Source organism: Neovison vison, chromosome 9, assembly GCF_020171115.1.
Source record: "Neovison vison isolate M4711 chromosome 9, ASM_NN_V1, whole genome shotgun sequence".
Classification (NCBI taxonomy): Eukaryota; Metazoa; Chordata; class Mammalia; order Carnivora; family Mustelidae; genus Neogale; species Neogale vison.
This window is the reverse complement of record NC_058099.1, coordinates 32,761,477-32,783,055: the sequence shown is the minus strand read 5'-3', so window position 1 is coordinate 32,783,055 and position 21,579 is coordinate 32,761,477. Positions and strand designations below refer to the sequence as shown.

At 40.3% G+C, this 21,579-nt stretch overlaps 1 protein-coding gene across 3 annotated transcripts in view; it reads right to left on the bottom strand.

Annotated features, from left to right (window-relative positions):
- Positions 1–5,226: 5,226 nt before the first annotated feature.
- The window catches only part of HEMGN (hemogen), a 34,670-nt gene continuing 18,317 nt past the window's right edge, over positions 5,227–21,579 (bottom strand). For all 3 annotated transcript variants that reach the window (XM_044264276.1, XM_044264277.1, XM_044264275.1), the window contains 4 exons: positions 17,437–17,562; positions 15,527–15,620; positions 9,117–10,468; positions 5,227–5,728 (listed from right to left, as the gene is read on the bottom strand). In XM_044264276.1, the coding sequence (XP_044120211.1) occupies positions 5,622–5,728; positions 9,117–10,468; positions 15,527–15,620; positions 17,437–17,515 (1,632 nt within the window). In that variant the 5' untranslated portion in view covers positions 17,516–17,562 and the 3' untranslated portion in view covers positions 5,227–5,621. The remainder of the gene's footprint in view (positions 5,729–9,116; positions 10,469–15,526; positions 15,621–17,436; positions 17,563–21,579) is intronic.

The window sequence follows — 21,579 nt, the reverse complement described above, 5'->3', positions numbered from 1 at the left end:
CAGGCCTTCCGCTTCCGGTCTCCGAGCTGGGTGCCTGCGCAGTAGCGGTCCTGGCGGGGTGGCGCGAGCCCAGCGCCTGGCGCGTGCGCGGTAGTGGGACGCGCACTAGGCGGGCGCTGCATGTGGCAGTGGTGGGGTTTCGTTTTCTATTTCCTGGCTTCTATTTCTCTTCCGGACCTGATTCTGATCCTTCGCGCTGACCCGCTGCGATTCCCTGCCAGTCGGCGACTCCGAATTCCCGCGCTTGTGAAGGGGTACACTGCGATGTAGATTTACGCACTCCGATGTCTCTCTCAAACATTGATATAAACAATCTACGTGACCAATGAATGACACTGCTTTTTAAAGACAAAGGATGTGTTTATGCAGTTAACCACTTAGCATAACGATGGGATGTTAGGAAATCAGAATTTTTTTTTTTTTAAAGAAGATCCTTGTAGCTTATGGGTGCCCACAAAAAAATTTTTTTTAAAGATTTTATTTATTTATTTGACACACAGAGAAAGAGTGAGATCACAAGTAGGCAGAGAGGCAGGAAGAGGGCAGCCCCGCTGAGCGGAGAGCACGACTGAGGGGCTCAATCCCGGGACCCTGGGATCATGACCTGAGCCAAAGACAGAGGATTAACCCACTGAGCCACGCAGGCGCCCTGGGAAATTAGAAATTCTTGAGTGGTGGGAATACACATGATTATACTTCTGTATACTCCCGACTTTTCCGCAATAAAAATGATGTTTTGTCAGCAAGGAGCCCTAACTAAACTTGATTTCACGTCTAATGGATGGGGAGCGTCACACTGGAGTAGGAGTTAAGGAGTCCGGACTTTTCTGTGCTCCAGACCCTATGGGAACTGAAGCAAGAATGAAATTCAGAGTTAATATGCTATGTACATGGGGGAGATTGTGATCGTTGTTTCTGGGCAAGCTGTGAAAGGTTGAGAGCCAACAAGAATCCTGATTTCATCCGATGAGAAGACCAGCTATCCTTGCAGCGATACTACCCTTTCACCTACTTATTTGTAAAGTCATCTCTCCCCTATATCAAGTTTCTCTGTACATAAAATTCTGTTTCTGGGTTTTTTATCCTGTTTGGGGTCGGGGAACATAGGGCTTGCAATATGAAATATCCAGAAGCATACAAGTCCACAGACTTTAAAAGCTCAACCATGAAAATCTGTTGCTAAACCTTCTCATTTCTCATGGCGTTATGTAAGATCACTAGTAGAAAATAACTGGCAACACCCAAAGATTTAAGGAGAAAGTTGTGTAAAATACACACTTTGGGGCACCTAGGTGTCTCAGTCAGTTAAGCATCTGCCTGCAGCTCAGGTCATGATCCCAGGGTCTTGGGATCTAGTTCGGTGTAAGGGTTCTGCACTCAGCGGGAAGCCTGCTTCTCCCTCTCCTCCCTGCTCCGGCTCTCTCTCTGTCCCTCTCTCCAATAAATAAAATCTTAAGAAAATAATAAAAATAAAACACGCACTTTAAAATTGATCAAATCCATATATGAATCCTATGTCCATGAAAATTTAATCTGTTAATCTGTTTCCAGGAGAAATGCCATTAATATGTGCACTTGCAGAAACAAGTTTGAAAACAATTGAGCTATACACACTTTATAAAACTGGGGCTGTAATAGCTGTGTTTGCCACTAGATGGTGGTATTAAAAGTGATGTCTCGCTTAATTTGTTGACAGAGGAGTGTGGGGAAAAGAGAGGTATTTGCCCTCTTGACACTAGATATCATTATCTAAAGATAATCACGAAAAATAATGCATTACCGAGTGTGACAAGTACTGTGATGCAAAGCAGATTTGGAGACACTGATGAAGTAGCTTGCTACATCCAAATTTCAAAGGTAAATTTTCTTTTTATGGAAAACAGGAACTTAAATATATAGCAACTTTATTATGCGATCTGAGGCTTTTTATTACCCTTTCTAGAGTTATATCTGATTATTTATAGTTTATAAGGCAACTGTTTCTTTGGAGGTGAGACCTAGGAATCTGCCTTTAAAAAAGCCTAAATGATTCTAATACAGGTGATCATCAGCCTACACTTGGAGAGACACCACTTCTTATAATGGTTCTTAACCTTCCATTTGGATGAAGGATCCCTTTGAAAGGCAATTAAACCTTTGGGACTTCTCATGCATCATTTTAGATTTAAAAGCATAGGATTCATGGATTTTTGAAGAATCACTATTGTACCTACCACGAGAGGAAAGTAGCACAAAGTAGGGGTAGATGTTTACAAAACTTTTGATTCTGTGACCTCAAGGTTCAAAGCCAAGGAAGAAAACTGGAAAATGTTTAGATGCACACTGGTGTTTGAATGAGAATGATGAGAAAGCAGATTTTGTATGTATACAGGGAGCAAGGTAAGAGGATGAGCAGAAAGGATCCTAAGAGGTAAAAAGAGAAGATCCCTCTCCTTCTAATGTACCATAGTCCTCATTCCATCTACTTCCCCATCTTTTTCACCGTTATGCCCCTGTGAATTGTACCTATGCAAGTATCTTATGGTTCATTTTAATGCAACTCTCTTAGAACATGAAACTTCCATTTAGTCTTTTTCCTCTAATGTTGACCCACTCTGGCAGGTGGATTGAGACAAAATTTCTTAGGATTAGACCTAGCGTGAAAAGCACTGAAGAAGTTAGATGTGACTTTAGGTGAGTACCCAGCATCTCTGAGGCTATTCCCTCATCTATAAAACTGGAACAATGATCATTGCCCCTCCCATTTCACACTCATATGCAAATAAAAAAGTGTTTATGAAAACATAAATTCTGAAATGTCTTCCAGATGTAAATGACTATTATACGGTTACGCTGCCTTCAGTATGTCACTGGAGTAATATGATGGGGTGTGAGTAAATCCCTATACGATGAACATATCTCTAGAAGAAAAAAATGTAATGTTCATGGGAGAGTGTGCGCAAACAGAAGGGAAACGGCATTGTGACTGCCCACTATATCAGTGGCCATTAACTGTAGCTGCACTTTAGGATCACCAGGGGAGCTTTTCAAATACCCTAAATGCACTGTTGTATCCCATTTTGGATCCTGAAACCAGAAAAAAGGGCATTAGTAGAAAAACTAATGAAATCCAGATAACAGTAACATCACTGTCTTAATTTCTTAAGGTTTGATGAATGGACCATGGTTACAGAGCTTGTTAACATTAGGATAAATTTGTGAGAGGTATACAGGAGCTTCTGTACTATCATGTATTCTATAATTTTTCTTTTAAAGATTTTATTCATTAGATAGAGATCACAAGTAGGCAGAGAGGCAGGCAGAGAGAGAGGGCAGGGGAAACAGGCTCCCTGCTGAGCAGAGAGCCCAATGTGGGGCTCGATCCCAGGATCCTGAAATCATGACCTGAGCAGAGCAGAGAACCCAATGTGGGACTCAATCCCAGGATCCTGAAATCATGACCTGAGCTGAAGGCAGTGGCTTAACCCACCGAGTTACCCAGGCACCCTGAGTCTTCTGTAATTTCTAAAATTATTTCTCAAACAATATTTAAAACAAAAGAAAACTACTTAAAAATTAATGTATCGGGACGCCTGGGTGGCTCAGTTGGTGAAGCAGCTGCCTTCGGCTCAGGTCATGATCCCAGTGTCCTGGGATCGAGTCCCACATTGGGCTCCTTGCTCAGCAGGGAGCCTGCTTCTCCCTCTGCCTCTGCCTGCCTGTGCTCGCTTTCTCGCTCTCCCTCTTACAAATAAAATCTTTAAAAAGAATTAATGTATCTATGCCTGGATGCCATCCTAGACAGGTAAATCAGAATCCCTGGGGAGGTGTCTTGACAGCTGTGATTTGGAAATCTTCCCCAGTGGTTCTAATGGACGTTAGAGCGTTGAGAAGCTCTTTCTACACCGTGATGCTTATGAGACTGGGATTCTGTCTTGTTCTTAGCTGTCTAGCTTAGTACAGTGCCTCTATACCTATATGAGACTGGGATTCTGTCTTGTTCTTAGCTGTCTAGCTTAGTACAGTGCCTCTATACCTATATGGGGAGCTTATACAATCGCGTCCTTGCTGAACTAAACCCTTACCTGCAAAAATCCCCTTCCTTTGAGTCTTCTGTAATAACAGATGGAAAACTGCAAACAGCGCCCCCGCCAAAATACTGGGGGGAGGGGGTGTTCAGATATCTTCCCACACAAAATAATTCCTATTCATGCCCCCAGTCTCTTATAATTTTCAGCTAACCCTGACCATTATAAGATAGAAAGTCTTAAAATACTAAAACCGCATTGTTCAAAAGTCTTACTTCGTTCCACATTACCCAACACATACTTCTTAGATGTGCAAAATTGTCCACTCTGTTATGAGACTTTCAGCCTATTAGCCTGCTGTTCCACACAGACCGTGCATTAACTGTAGTTTGTATGCAGTTCCCTTGAATATATGCTGAATTCATCCTTCTCTGTGTCACATACAGTGAGGCCACAATCCTCACCTACAGTACAAATCTTTTCCGCCTTTCAAGACTCCTCGAAGATGTGATTTTTTTCAGGTCGCTCCAGAAAAAAAAAAAAAAAAAGGTGAGTGTTTCCTCTATTGTGTCTACTCTTCAAACGACACTAGCATTACTGTTATTTGTGTTCTGTTTTATTCCCTCCACGAGACAAGATTAAACCCCCGGAGGGTAAGGCCTATGTGTTATAGGTGTTCTAATCCTCGCGGCGCTTATCAGGATGCTGTCCAAACGGTGAAACATGTAATAAAGATTTAATGTACATTTTGCACAAATACAATATTTAAAAAGGAAAAAGAAAATCAAAATTCAAACACTCCAGGAAACTGCGTTTATCACTCATCCCCTCAAAATATCTTGGAAGGAGTCCCAGAATAATTGTTAAAATTAACTTAAAAAGACTACCAAAGTCTGAATAAAATGTTGATGCTATTGTTACATGGATAAGTGAACAAAGTTTACAAGAAAACTATTACTCCCCCAGATTTTAAGTGTTCAAACAATATTTTCCCAACTTTTTTTTTTTAAAGAGAGATTTGGTTTTTCTTTTTTTTTTTTTAAGTTTTATTTATTCTTTATTTGACAGAGAAAGAGATCACAAGTAGGCAGAGAGGCAGGCAGAGAGAGAGAGGAGGAAGCAGGCTCCCTGCCGAGCAGAGAGCCCGATGCGGGACTCGATCCCAGGACCCTGAGATCATGACCTGAGCTGAAGGCAGTGGCTTAACCCACTGAGCCACCCAGGTGCCCCTATTTTCTCAACTTTTAAGAATTAACCAAGGAAAAAATAAATAAAATATAGAAGAATTAAAGGTTCTTGATGGTTGATCAATTATTCAGCCATTCCTTTCCCGTTTCTCTCTCTCCCCCACCACTATCCTCACCCCAATATGCATATATGTATACACACACACACACACACACACACACAACACGCACACACTAGCAGGATATCATCTATGTAACAGAGCCTGAAAAAAATACCTTCATTCTCTCAGAGTCTATACATGAAAAAAAGAAAACAACGTAAAAATATTAATGAGTATTGTAGAGATCTACAGTGTTTTGAAAAAATCACACATGTAATATATTAAGATGTGTATTTTGTTGGACAACTATTGATGGTTGAGCATTGTTAAAACAAAACATAACTAAAGACGTCATTTTCTGGATGAATTTCTTGAGGAACATTTGCAATTGCTGGTGTCTCTGGTTCTTCCGCTTTGGGTTTTTCTCTCATTTCTGTAAAATAAAATATGGAAATAGGTTCAATAAATGGTATTGAAACAATTAAGTATCTCGGGGAAAAAAAAACTCTGCCTCACACCTTGCACAAAAGCAAATTTCAAATAAATAAAAGTTTTAAATATTAAAATACCATAAGTTTTGTAGAAACAATAAAGTGTTTTTTATACTCTTAGTGTTAAGAAAGGCCTTTCTAAGCAGAATAGAGGACAGAAAACATAAAGGAAAAGAATGACTGGTTTGAAAAACTAAATATTAAAATCATGACAGTTTTGAATAACTAAAAATTAAAATTTTATCATGTAGATGACAAAAACCACTATAAATAAAGTTAAACCAAAAACAACAGGGGAAATATTTATAACTTATATGTAGGTGAAAGCTTAATAACTATGATATAAGGATCTTTAAAATCAATCCAAAAGATCAAATTTAAAATAGAACAGGAAACGGGCGCCTAGGTGGCTCAGTGGGTTAGGCCTCTGCCTTTGGCTCAGGTCATGATCTCGGGGTGCTAGGATCGAGCCCCACATCAGGCTCTCTGCTCAGTGGGGAGCCTGCTTCCTCCTATCTCTCTGCCTGTCTCTCTGCCTACTTGTGATCTGTCAAGTAAATAAATGAAATCTTAAAAAAAAAAATAGAACAGGAATTCAAACGCAATTCTCAAAAGAAAAAAATTCAAATTTATTATAGTCATGAAATTCAAATTCATGATAATATTAATGCCTAGTAGCAGTAGTCATCATTTTAAAAAATAGAAATTAAAACAATTGGGTTTTTTAGTTTTATTTTTTTAAGCCTAACACATAGGAAAAGGTTGTTTGTTTTTTTTTAAAGATTTACTTATTTATTTTAGAGAAGTGGGGACAAAAGCAGGGGAAGCGGCAGAGGGAAAGGGAGAGAGAGAATCCTCAAGCAGGCTCCCTGCTGAATGCAGACACTGACACCGGGTTCAATCCCGGGACCCTGACCTGAGCCAAAATCAAAAGTCAGACATTCAACAAACCGAGGCACCCAGGTGCCCCAGAAAAGTTTTTTAAAGGTAATAATATGCAGTATGGGGGCGCCTGGGTGGCTCAGTGGGTGGGGCCTCTGCCTTTGGCTGGGGTCATGATCTCGGGGTCCTGGGATCAAGCCCCGCGTCGGGCTCCCTGCCCAGCGGGGAGCCTGCTTTCCCTCTCTCTCTGCCTGCCTCTCTGCCTAATTGTGATCCCTCTCTCTGTCAAATAAATAAATATACATATAAAAAAATAATATGCAGTATGGGCAAGAGCCTAGTGGAAAGGCATTATATAAACTCTTGGTTTGTGTTGATTGCTACAATATTTTGGGATGCTGGTCTGACAGAATGTATCCAAACATTAAATGTGGGTACCTCTTGGCCCAGCATTTCAATTTCTAGAGATTTATCCAAAGAATATAATTGGACAGACAAGCTTCCTGTGCCTCAGTTTCCTAATCTATGAAATGGGGATAATATTGTTTTTCTGTTAGGGCTTTAACATTGAATAAAATAATTCACCCAAAATGTTTAATAGTTTCTGGCACATAGAAAGTGCCCCATAAATGTTACTTCCAATGATGCCCATTGAACGCTATTTTAATAGTAAAACTTGGCAGTAATGTAAGTGTTCGTCATTTCAGAGATTGGCTGAATAAATTATTGCACATGTAATACCATATAACTGCTACAAAAGATTTCATCAAGATGGCCATGATATATATTTTATGTGAAAAAACGCAGGTTACAGAATGTATTCTACTATCTCATTTGTTTTTTTTTTTAAGATTTTATTTATTTATTTATTTGATATAGAGAGATCACAAGTAGGCAGAGAGGCAGGCGGGTGCAGGGGGTGAGAAGCAGGTAGCTACCTGCTGAGCAGAGCGCCCAATGCAGGGCTTGATCCCAGGACCCTAGGGATCATGACCTAAGCCGAAGGCAGAGGCCTTAACCCACTGAGCCACCCAGGCTCCCCTACTATCTTGTTTGTTAAAATGAAGGAAAACGACCTTCAGGATGAGGATCAAAGATAGGAGATGGTGTTAGAGTGGACTTAACTCTACATTCACTTACATATTGCTCTCCTTTATCATGATGAACGTTCATAACTCATTATTATGAACATTTTCTACTCAGTAAAAAAGGTAGATACTTCCACTTGTTTGACCAGACAAAACCCCCAAAAAAGAAATCACGAATTAATTTCCCACATTAACCTTGGCAAGAATGAACCTTCTAGAATGGAGCCCTGTGTGGATGAGAGCTGCTTCTCCAGCAGGGGCTTCTGTCAGCACAGGCCCATGCTTCACCCTATCTGCTTTTTACTCTGATTTTTTCTTTTCTTTACTCCCATTTTTTCAGGGTATTTCTTTAAAACCTGTGGGAACCCAACTAAACCCATGCTTTTGTTGCACTCATCTTTTAGGAAAGAGAATAAATAAGCTACCAGAGGGATTTCTTTAGGAAACAATCGCCTGGAGAGAACTCTAGCCTGGGAGACTCAGACCTTTGCTAACACTGTCTACGGTATTGTACGAAGAGTAAGTCAAACAGAAGAACAGTCACATTATTTAAAAAGTATTATGCTTAAGAGAAAGCTTTTCAGGAATAGGCATTGAAATAGAAAGGGGTTTTTAGAAAACTTGATAAATCCTACAAAAATGAGCTCCCCAGTAACAGGATCATATTTTATATCTTTATAATTCCCTCATACCTTATACCCTGAGAATTTACTTGCTTTAAGTTTGCTGGGAAATTTTTATTCTCAAGAATACTGTATTCCTGAAATTCTCCTATTAATTTAGACTTGACTGTTCTTTAAAATACTTTGTACATAATTCATCTTATATTGGGTTCATTTCACTTTACTGGCTAATGCTTTCCAGGTATATCAAACACCTACTATAAACAATTATATTTTCTTTTTTATTATTAAGAGATTTTATTTATTTATTTGAGAGAGAGTGAGAGTGAGAAATCATGAGAAGAGAGAAGGTCAGAGGGAGAAGCAGACTCCCCACGATGCTGGGAGCCCCATGTGGGACTTGATCCCCAGGACTCCAGGATCATGACCTGAGCCGAAGGCAGTCACTTAACCAACTGAACCATCAGGCGCCCCACACTTATATTTTCAATGATTTTCTTTTAATTTTTTGTAAATGTGCCAGACAGACATTGGTTGGATGAAAAACATTTTTTACTGGAAACTAGCTAATGACATTAATCGTATCCCTTGCAATAACGGGAGATACCCTACGATTGTTAAGGCAGGCTACAAAATCACCACTCCAAGGGAGACATACCTATGTTGGTGCTCTAATTATAAATGGGGAACCCCATTAAGTGGCAGTATCGCTGACTTATCCCGATAAAACACCCTACCTCGAGGAAAAGTATAAACATCCTTAGTGTCCTCCTTGTGCGCTTTAGGATCCTGGCCTTGGGGCCCACCTGTTTCTTGATGTGGTTCTGGAAAGCATTCTTTGGGCAGGTCCTTATTTTTACATGCCTTAGTAGAAAGATCTTCAGGCCCAGGTGTTTCTTGGTATATTTCAGGTGAATAGTCTTCAGGCCCAGGTGTTTCTTGGCATATCTCAGGTGATCCTTCCTCAGGCCTAGGTGTTTCTTGGTATATTTCAGGTGAGCCTTCCTCAGGCACAGGTGTTTCTTTGTATGTTTCAGGTGAGCCTTCCTCAGGCACAGGTGTTTCTTGGTATATTTCAGGTGAGCCTTCCTCAGGAGCAGGTGTTTCTTGGTGTATTTCAGGAGGATATTCCTCAAGAGCAGGCACTTCTTGGGTTGTGTTATGAGAGAATGCTTTAGGCACAGCAATTTCTTTATATGTTTCATGAGAGAAGTGTTCAGGTTCAACTGTTTCTTGGTGTGTCTTTGTAGAAAGGTCTTTAGGCACAGCTATTTCTTGTGTCTTAGGAAAGAAGCTTTCAATCTCAGCCATTCCTTGTTCTGGTTCAGAATTGTATTCCTCAGGTTCACCTCTCTTTTGGTATGTCTCAAGAGCATACCCTTTAGGCATATCTGGTTTGGAGAATGCTTCAAGAGAGCATGCTTCCAGGTCAGCTATGTCTTCAGATGTTTTAGAAGGAAGGACTTTGACTACAGTTGTTTCTTGGCACATTGTAGAGGAGAGGGCTTTAGGTTCAGCTGCATCAGGGCACATTCTGGAAGGATGGTTTTGAAGTACAGCTGTTTCCTGGCACATTGTAGAAGTGAAATCTTCAGGTTCAGCTGTATCAGGGCACATTATGGAAGAATGGCCTTGAATCACGGCCATTTCTTGGCACGTTGTAGGAGAGAGGTCTTCAGGTTCAGCTGTATCAGGGCACATTATGGAAGAATGGCCTTGAATCACGGCCGTTTCCTGGTACATTGTAGGAGAGAGGACTTCAGGTTCAGCCACATCTTGGCATGTTTCAGAAGGGTGGTTTTGTACAACTGTTTCTTGTAACTCAGAAGAATAATCCTGATGTATGTTTTCTTGATCCACTGCAGAAAATTGTGTCTCAGGCATAACTTTTTTGGGAGAGGCTAGCAGAGACAGCACGTCAGTTATACTCTTAGGTGGTTCAGTTTCTTTCTCCGTAGGTACCAGTGATTTCTCCATTGTGTCTTTTTTAAATTGTGACTGAGGTTCCTCCTTCAGTTCTGTACTTTGTCGTCTCTTTCTGCCTCTTTTGTTTCCTTTTCCTGTCCTTGGCCGCTTGCATTTTTTCTCTCTGGGGAAGATAAGAATTAGTGTCAGCAATGGGATTACAGGATTGGAAGAAATCCTTAGTGATAACAGTCCCAGGTCTCCCTCGTCCTACTGTGATATATGACCATGAACAAATACTTAATCTCTCTAGACCTCAACCTTCTTGTTTGTAAAATGAAGGAGAAGTGCTAGATGTTCTCAGTTGGCAAGAGAAGAAATGTCCTCGGGGAAAATTTTTGTCTCTGACACCTGGCTCACACAGAATCTTCCTGGTGAGTGGAGAGAGAGAGTGTGTGTTTGAAACCATATACTTAAAGACTGGTCATGGAAAGTGTATTACTCCTGTTGTACAGGAATAGACTGGCATGCTGGTTTACACAGATGTCTCTTTGGGTCGAGTCTATCTGAGTTAGTCCCACTATGCCCTGCGCAAACGGATACAACTATGTTTCTAGATCTGCAATCTAGGCACAGCTCCTTGCCTGTGCAGCCCACAGACAGAAAATATATGTATAATTGCTTATCTCATTCAGCGTCTTGTGTACAGAATGTTAATCGCTGTGATACATGTCAAATGAGATGTACTGTAAGCTGGGCCAAAAGCTGCAAAAACATTTCTGGAAATAAAGAAGTCTAGTAGAAAGGCATGAGTGGCTATATTATACCTACTCCAAAGTAATAGCTAGAGGAGGGATCTAAAAGATAAAAGGATATGCATGGAAATTGCAGTTAATGACAAATTGTTAGTTATTGCCACTACAAGCAAATACAGATGGCTAATGCAGATGGGCTGGGGGGTTGGGGGAGGAAAAGGTGCTATAAATAAACATTTCATCATTTTTCTAAACCTATTGAAATTCTGTTCTATGCTACCTGCTCTGCGGAGCCTTCTCTTAGAGATCACAGGCTGAAATGTTTTCCTTGTTCAGGATTTATGACGAGGGTCATGCTTTTAGGGGAGGGACATGGACTGCCTCATACTTACATTTTTTTCTGGGGAGATATTCTGAGAGTAAATATTCTTATTTCTTTTAGCAAACAAGGTAAAACCAGGGCTTTTATATCTCTGCAGTGTTCATAATTCCTTGCATACTTAAATGGGTACCCTATTCTACCTTTATTTATGTTTGGTGATTTCCATAGTTAAAAATTTTTTAAAGGTGGCCTCACAAGAACTAGTTTGAAATCAATGTTTTGAAAGTTATATATGTGGGGCACCTGGGTGGCTCAGTGGGATAAGCCTCTGCCTTCAGCTCAGGTCATGATCTCCGGGTCCTGGAATTGAGCCCCGCATCGAGCTCTCTGCTCGGTGGGGAGCCTGCTTCCCCCTCTCTCTCTGCCTGCCTCTCTGCCTACTTGTGATCTTTCTCTCACTGTCAAATAAATAAAATCTTTAAAAAAAATAAAAGTTATATATGTAATAAGACAGTCAAAAATAAGTACTAAAAGTAATATACAAGAGGAGTGCCTGGGTGGCTCAGTGGGTTAAAGCCTCTGCCTTCGGCTCAGGTCATGATCTCAGGGTCCTGGGATCGAGCCCCACTTCGGGCTCTCTGCTCAGCAGGGAGCCTGCTTCCCCTCTCTCTCTCTCTGCCTGCCTCTCTGCCTATTTGTGATCTCTCTGTCAAATAAATAAATAAAATCTTTTTTAAAAAAAGGAATCTAGAAGAAGATGTTGTGCAAAAACGATGCGATGAGACCTCAGCATTATAGAGTTTAATTCCAAGTAACAGAGGACACAAGATAATTTATGAAGTCCTCATTGTCAGATTTTTAAAAGATGCTGTGTGTGACTTTTTCAGGAAACACATTTCATCCTAGATATTAAATCCTAAATAATTTGTTAGGTACAACTCTGAGGGATACTGAGTTATGTTCCATATTCTTCCTGGTAGTTTTTCAAAAGAGACAAATACATCTATGTGGCTTAAAATTTAATCCAGACTCTGTCACTGGTCAGCTATGTGATCACGGACAAGTCACTTAAGCTCTCTATGCCTTGGTTTCTTCATAGGTAAAATGGAGTAAATGGTATCTGTCCAACTTCATGTGGTAGTTGTAAGAATTGCATATAATAGGGGTTCCTGGGTAGCTCAGTTGGCTAAGCATCCAATGCTTGGTTTTTAGCTCAGGTCATGATCTCAGGGTCCTGAGAGTGAGCCCCATGTTGAGCTCCCTGATTAGCAGGGAATCTGCTTCCCCTCACCCACTCCCCCCGCTCATGCACACTCTCTCTCTCTAAAAATAAATAAATAAATCTTTTTTTAAAAGAACTGCATATAATAACTTGGATGAGTGAATTATTCAGGTATAAATTAGTACTCATATTAATACAGGAAGCCCAGTCCTTCTTATGTGCCAGGCACGGTTTTGAGTAATTTACTTATTCTATTATCTCATATAATCTTCACATCATCCACTTATGAGACAGATACTATTATTACCTCCATTTTGCAGATGATAAAACCAAGGCACTTTCTTGTCCAAGGTCAAATGGCTAGAAGTGGGGGAGTCACGCCTCAGATCTAGCCATTCTGGCTGTAACAGCCAGGGCTCTTAACCATGACCCTCTGCTGCTTCTTTCTGGAACCACCAAGGTTTCACTGTGTGGTGTGTTATGGTAAAAACAGCCCTCAGCAGTAAAGAGATGTGTCACAAGAGCATGGCCAGCCAGCTGCCAAGAGACTTACCAAGATGTCATCTACTTCAGTGGCTTTTTCAGCCTTGCCCCACCCCCTGCAACCCAGCAAGCCCAGAAACCCAATTCTATCAGCACACGGAGAAGAGCTCTCTTTATCTGGGATAGAACTCATCAACCAGCTCAGAGAGACTGATAGATAAGCCTAAACACCAGTTTTTAAGGAAACAGTGAGAAAAGCAAAGTCACCTAGCAGAGGATGCTTGGACTAACAGACGAATGTATTCTTTCTCTGTACCAAGGATTTGAGAAGCCAAGTAACGATCAGAAGTTTGCTTGGCAAGTATGGAATTAGGGGGGCTAATAGGATATTCTTCAACTGAGTCACCTGCCATAGGACTCGAGTACAAAAGTTTCTGCTGTAATTCCTGGAAAATCATAACTCCTGGAAAACCTTTCTGCAAATCATACACTCAAAGTGCAGTGCTTGGGGTGGGGGGAATAGAGTTAAGGCAAATAACTCAAATTCTGTGCAACCTTTTTGTTTGTTTGTTTGTTTTTATTAAGTAGGTCTAACACGGGACTTGAACACTCAACCCTGAGATCAAGACCTGAGCCAGATCAAGAGTCAGGGGGCTTAACTGACTGAGCCACAGAGGCACCCCTTGTGCAACACCAACGAAAATAATGGGTACCCAGGAGATGACTTGAGTAGTCCAGACAGGCCGCTTACCCCGGCTAGAGGCTGCCTGAGACAGAGTGAAAATACTCAAAAGCAACAGTGTAAATGCAGGCTTTCAGCTGCTGAGATCATGCAAATGATGGGGGTACTCTGAGCCAGCAGGCTGGGCAAGGAAGTTGTGCAAGCTACATGTGGGGAGCAGTGCAGGGCTAATCCTATCCTCTGGGGAAGGATGCCTGAATGCACCCTGCTTTTGCAGCAGCCAAGCTGAAGATTTTCCCTTTCTGAAGGTTTTAATTATATTCCCTTTTGACCAGGCAAAATCTCAAACCAATACAACTTCTACATTATACTGACATCATTCTCCTATTTACCAATCACATGTGAGCTGACTGGTGCTGTAGAAACTCGCCTTGTAGCAAAACTAGCTGGTAACTCAGTCCACAGGGGGATAGGTGCTTTTTCTCCAGAAAAGTGCTAAAACATCTACATTGTACTTTTTTTTAAATGATGCCTACCAATATGTAACCTATTTTATCTTTGCCATCAAAAGAAACATTTTTGCAGCAATGAAGAAATGCAAATCTAACTGCTAATCTAATAATAATAAGAATGATGATAATAAGTGTTTAGATCAGTGGTTTTCAACTGGGGGCAATTTTGCCCCTTCGTTTCCCCCCTACGCCCCACCCCCTGTCCTATGTCAGCAGACATTTGACAATGTCTGGAAACACTTTTGGTTGTCACAACATGGGTGAGGGAGTGCTACTACTTTCTAGATGCCAGAGAAGCTACAAACCATCTACAATGCACAGAACAGCCTCCCACACAAAGACTTACCCTGCCCACAGCCTCAATAGTGCCCAGATTGAGATACTCTGGCTTAGATGGGCTAAACTCATACTCTGGCTCCTTGGGCTCCCTGTTTCTATCTCTAAGCATGTCCAAGTACCTCTGTTTTCAGAGTCCTATTTTTTTTTTAAAGATTTTATTTATTTGACAGAGAGAGATCACAAGTAGACAGAGAGGCAGGCAGAGAGAGAGGTAGAGGGAAGCAGGCTCCCTGCTGAGCAAAGAGCCCGATGCGGGACTCGATCCTAGGACCCTGAGATCATGACCTAAGCCGAAGGCAGCAGCTTCACCCACTGAGCCACCCAGGCGCCCTTCAGAGTCCTATTTTAAATGAGTATAGTTAGAAGCTGCCTCGTTTATAATCATGGTTTCAGACTCCCTCCCTAAGGGAGGCAAGTGACTTTGCTTGGAGATTTAAGAACCTCTACACTATTCCATCACTTGTTTCCATGGTTTACTCCATGGAGAGTTAGCACTCTTATGCAATTAGGATTTTACTAATTGAAAGCTTGGAAAAACTAGCTCGACATTCTCCTCCAAGATATCTACTGCTCCCAACAAGATGCTTCTATGTTTGTATTACCAGGGTAGTAGAACACCAGACCCCTCTATAATATGATTCAGCTGCCTGGGGCTTTAATTTAAGAAGAACAGGAATAAAATTCTTTTCCCAACCCTTCACTAGCTATGCGATTTTAGTCAAGAGATTTAACCTTTGGAGACTTGGGGTTTTTTTTGTTTGTTTGTTTTTTGGGTTTGTTTGTTTTGTAAAATAAGAATAGTCCCCCACCCCCTCCAATTTCTGAGGTTGTTGGAAAGATACAGTGTGTAAAATCATGTCAGCACTACTTGACCCAAAGCATATACTGGACAAATATAAGTTCTTTTCCCTCGCAATGATACTATACCCAAAATGCCACTGCAAATTTTGCTTCTCTTGTGCTTCAGCTTTCCTTTTTCTGAGTTGCTCTCTGTTTCGCAAATTCCAAGTTCCAGTGACTTCTGTAGGATCAAAATGGAAGTTAGAGGATGTAGTGATAACTTGTGGCATTTATCAGCAAGAGTCCTAGGGCACAGTGGTAGAACTTCTACATGAGGTGTCTGTTTGCTCCCAGCTTTTGGGGAACAAAGACCATATCTTATTTATCTCTGGACTGACCTCCAAAGAATGCCTAGGAGCAAATATTCAGTAAACACTTTTTAAACGAAAGAGTCAGTACATAAGTGTGCTATTAACCCATTAATTTCTTCAAAGTAATTTTACATATTGTAGAAACATTTAAAAAATCAACCATGTTCTGCCATCCTTAATGCTAGAACCTGTTTTCATTTTATTTCTCATACCCATCTAGTCCTTATATTACATAAATCCGTAATGATTGCATACTATAATTTTATCATTATTAACCTAACATTATGTCAGATATATTTTCTATGAGATAGTCCTCATAATTGTAACTTCAATCAAGTTGATGTATTCCTGTTTGCCCAGTCATTCTACTAGCATTGGTTGTGCCAATTTTATGGGAATTTTATGGCAAATTTTTTTGCCATTGTAGATCAAATTATAATAAGAACATTCATGCATACAGCTTCTTTCCTTTTGAATTTTTTCCTTAGGATGATGTTTCTCCAAGTTCTTTGGAAAGTTATCAAAAAAGGGTTCTGTTGCCATCTAAGTTTGTGAAAGTTAGTGGGTCTTCTTAGAACTGTAAAGTGATTATAAACTTCCACTGAGATTCCAAAGAGACAGATCATGCCCCTTGGACCACAGCACCTTTTGTTCTTAGGATAGAAGTTCTTAGTGAACTTTGATGGGGGAATAATATACCTTCATTTTTATCAATGTTTAAGTAAATTTCCTTCAATTATGAATGTAGGTGACAAACCACAGCAATTTTTGTTCAGTAACTGACTTTGTCACCAAAAGAAATCAGTTTTTTTCTATCACAATACAGTTGTTACAGATACCTAAAAGTACAATTTATTTGAGATGATATATTCAATCTGATACAGTGGTTTTAGACTCACCTTAATATGATCTTGTTATTTAATGCATTTACAAATAAGCATATATATTACTATATCACAATTTTTAAATTTTGATTATTGTATCTTATAATTGTTCCCTCTGGAATCCTATCAATTTTATGTATTTAAAATATTTATTTTATAAAGGGGTCTATAGGTTTATCAGAATGTGGAAGAGATCCATGGCACAAAAAATTTTTTTTTTAAAGATTTTATTTATTTATTTGACAGAGAGAAATCACAAGTAGGCAGAGAGGCAGGCAGAGAGAGAGGGGGAAGCAGGGCACAAAATTTTTTTAAAAACTATCTCAAGGCCTAGGGTTCTGCAAAATGTTTTGAGACATGTCACTTTAGAACAGACTCAAGACTAAGATTAGTGAGTCAAAAGAATTAGCTCTATTACAGATCGGGCATTAGGTAGACCAGATCTCTTTCCCAAAAAGTCATAGCAAATTTACACTACCATAGAAGTATAAGCATGTACTTGTCTTACCTCAGCCATCCAGTATTGGGTATTTTCATTATCTTTCACTTGAATATATTATTAATAACTTACTTGTTATCTCCTTATGTTTCTCTGACTTTAATTAGAATCAATGCACTGTAAGTCACCTCAGAAGGTATATAACCCCAATACCTCCCATCTAAGGTTATATGAACATAATCATGTCCTTTTTGGGGGCCAGATCCATAAAATTTAGGAAAATAATCACAGCCCCAGTTCTTCCCAACAGTCACCAAGTCATCTGAGTGGCCACTAGAGACCTCTGAAGATCTCTTTCATTACCTGGAACATGGTTCTCTTCTTGACGAGGATTAGGTGTCTGACGGCGTTTCAAGCGAGATTGGTCCTTTCCCAAATCCATTTTGCTGTAATACCTTCCTGCTATTTGGTCTAACTTCCACAAGCAACCTTTTTAAAAATATCAAAAGCACCTAACAGTTAGACAGACACAGGCACACAAGTTTACTTTTCACTTAACTTCCCGCCTAAAAGTTTTATCTGGTTGGACCACAGCTGTTGGGCACTTCTACTTTCTTTATCACACTGCACAGGTATGAGTGAGTAGGGGGCATGATTCCTACTATCCTCATTCTGTAGCATAGTTACTGGTTAGAGAGGGAACTACATGGCCACAGCCTGGCGTGGCGCAACCACTGGCACAGCAGTCATTTATTTCTGCTGCCTGAAAAGTGCCTGAGTCTGATGGTCCTTTTTGGAAGGACCCTTATACACTATGGAAGTAACATAGTGTAGAAAGAACCCTAGGTCTAGGACCTAACCAGTCCATGTCCTAGAATAAGTCACCCCTCCTTTTTGCGACTCTATGCAAGGTGGGTAAATAATTCCTCACTTGCCCACCCCACACAGTTCTTGTGAAAAAGTGAAGATAATGAATGTGAACACTATGAAGGGGTGAAATTAGACTTACATGCTTTTCCTGCAAATGGTATTCTTTCTACCTTAATCCTTTGCAAAATAATGTAAAGTCTTGCTGTAGATGCTGTGAAATTTAGATGATAGCGCCAAAGAATAAAATTAGGAAACTGAAGCAAATCTGAACTCTTTTCTGTTCACCTGATCATTCTGCAGTGACTCAAAGTAACTAGTGAAATCCACTGTTACTTGTCCAGGAAATGTCAAAAAGAATTTCTTAATGAAAATATGACCATGTTATGCCACAGAAATTAAGTTGGAACCAGAGTAATTCACTCCATCCCTGGTCGGTTACCCCATTTGAGAAGGCAAGGAGGCTGTTGAAGTAGGGAAGGACGACTGAACACACCCGGATGTGAGCAGCCTGTCTGAGAAATGCGGGATTAACAGTATTCTAGAGTCACAGATTGCACTGAAGCAAGTTTGAACTCCAGTGATGCTCAGGCCAGTTAAATAGCCTGGGGGCCAACTGACCTAGCTACACACGGGGACAATATCGGTATCTATCTCATGGTGTTATTGGGAAGAATAAATCAAATACTCTGTATAAAACATTTTCTATGTGCCCAGCATATTGAACTTGCTAACAAGTATTAGCTGCTTTTATTAATATTAAAAATATACTAACCAGATTTTGGTAAACCAAGTCATTGTTGGTGTTGTTTTTCAAAGACTTATTTATTTATTTATTTGAGAGAGAGAGAGAGAGAGAGAGAGAAAACAAGTGGAGTGAGAGTCAGAGGGAGAAGCAGACTCCCTGCTGAGCAGGGAGCCAGATACAGGACTCAATCCCAGGGCCCCAAGATCATGACCTGATCTCGAAGTCAGACACTTAACTGTCTGAACCACCCAGGTACCTCCCAAGACAGTTTTAAATGCACTAAATAAATGCAGGAAATCTGGAAAGAATCCTTTATAAACAGAAAACTTTTAAAATGTGAAGAGATGCCCCATTCTTTTCTAAACTCTTATGGCATTGGAAGTAGAAGGGCCCACAAAACCATCTAGTTCCCTCCCCCATTTTATATATGGATAAACTAAGAGCCAAGGAAGGAATGATTTACCTGCCCCAAATTTTCTTACTTATTGCCAACAGCACCTCTTACTGATTATAAAACAGCTTATCTTTTTCAGGCTTGATCTTGTCTGGGTATGAAAATGTATGAACAGACGAGAGAAGCAAGTTTTTCAAACACACTGGAAAATATTGAGAATCACATAACAAACACCCATATATACCCAGCACCCAGAATTAATGTGGTTTTCAGTCATCAGATCCTAATGCTTTAGCTTTACATTTCTAAATTTTCCAGTCTTTCTCATCAGAAAACATCTAAAAACTCATAATAACCTCAGAGACTGTTTCTACAAAGGAGTCCTGGAAGGAATGGAAGGTGTAATTTGCAATTTGCTTCTTGATCATTTTTGGATTTTCAGATATAGGGCTTAAAGAAATCAAATACAAATTGAAGTAACTTTAAAAATTTTAAAGTAATATGTTGGTTATCTGAACATAATAAAAAAATAAAATATTTTGGAGCACCTGGGTAGCTCAGTGGGTTAAAGCCTCTGCCTTTGTCTTGGGTCATGATCCCAGGGTCCTGGGATTGAGCCCCACTTTGAGCTCTCTGCTCCGCAGGGAGCCTGCTTCCTCCCCCCACCTGGCCTGCCTCTCTGCCTACTTGTGATCTCTCTCTCTGTCAAATAAATAAAATCTTTTTTAAAATTAATTAATTAAAAATAAATTTATATTTATTTAAATAAAATTAAAATATTTTAATAAATATTTTTTACTTATTTTATATTTATATTTATAAATATTTTATATTTATATAAAATTTTATAAAGAAATAAAAAATTAAAAAATAAAATTTTAAAGTAGTATAAAGTAAATGATAAAGTTTATCATTTAAAACTGGCATCTTAAATATTGAAATGCTTTAATTCTTCCTAGTTGTTTCTTATGATAGCTCAGTTAAATAACCTTATCAGATATCTCGGGGGTACCTTACAGAAGATGCGGAAGTACTTCTTAATGAGAATGATCTTTACTCAGGGCTTATTATGTTCAGTTCAGTGATTTGGTAAACCTTAGGGAATGCCACGTACTGTGCCAAAAGTTGACCAAGACTGTCAGGATGCAAAGACCGATGGATGTAGTCCCTGAATTCTGAGCACTGTATGCTCAAGAAAGTCATACACATCCTTATTGTAAGGAAATAATAGATTCTTTGGTCTGCTGCAGCCTTCCTAAGTTAATTCCACTCCTGCCTCATGTTCCTGTATCTAGAAGCAGACTGCGGAGGGACCATGAGAGGGCGGGGTCTCAAATTAACAGTAGTAGGGCCAATACTGGGTGGAGGGGGCCAGTGGAGGGACCTTGGAGTAAACTAGATTGGAAGTCAGGCAAGCTGTCTTTGATGTGATAAGCAGGCCAGAGCAGGAACTTGTCTGGGACAGATGTAGCCACACAGGACGTTCCGAAGCCATAGTTCATTGTCCCTTCTCTCTGTAGAAAACTCTGGGGTCATTACCAGAATGTGAGATACTAGCCATCGAAGGCTGGCTATTTTTTAAACAAATGCTGCCTGGTTCTAGAGTTATTTGCATATGAACACACATGAAACCTCTCTCCAAGTGTCAGACTCTTGGGGGTGGTGTTTGGATAGTTACCTCTCCTGACTCCCCTTTCCATCCCCACGGTATAGTCTAGTGAGAAGCAGTTGCAGGAACACCCCCATAAATGCCCACGCTCCTGTATGCAGGGCTTGCAGCCTATGAAGGCATTTTATACACTCAAAGGACCTGTGGTGACTGTGACTTAATAATAGTAATCCCGGGGCACCTGGGTGGCTCAGTGGGTTAAAGCCTCTGCCTTCGGCTCAGGTCATGATCCCAGGGTCCTGGGATTGAGGCCCGCATCGGGCTCTCTGCTCAGCTGGGAGCCTGCTTCCTCCTCTCTCTCTGCCTGCCTCTCCACCTACTTGTGATCTCTGCCTGTCAAATAAATAAATAAAATCTTTAAAAAAAATAATAGTAATCCCATCGTCTGTTCCAGAACTCTGCCTGGTGTCACTCACTGGCACCATCCTATGTTCTGGATGCCATCCTATGGCAGCTAAAAGACAAAAACCCCTGTCTGGATAGAGCCTACGGTCTAATGGGGAGAGATAAATACTAAGCAAATTTTTTAAAAATGTAAAATATCAGATAGTGATGAGTGTTTTGGAGAAAACTGAGCGTGGAACAATAGGCTAAAGAATGAGGGGGGAGGTCGATGCCGGTTGCTATGTAAATAGGATGGTCAGGGAAGGCTTGACCGATAGTGACAGTTTTTTTTGTTTGGTTTGGTTTGGTTTTTAAGATTTTATTTATTTATTTGACAGAGAGATAGAGAGATCACAAGTAGGCAGAGAGGCAGACAGAGAAAGAAGGGGAAGCAGGATCCCCACTGAGCAGAGAACCCGATGTGGGGCTCGATTCCAGGATCCT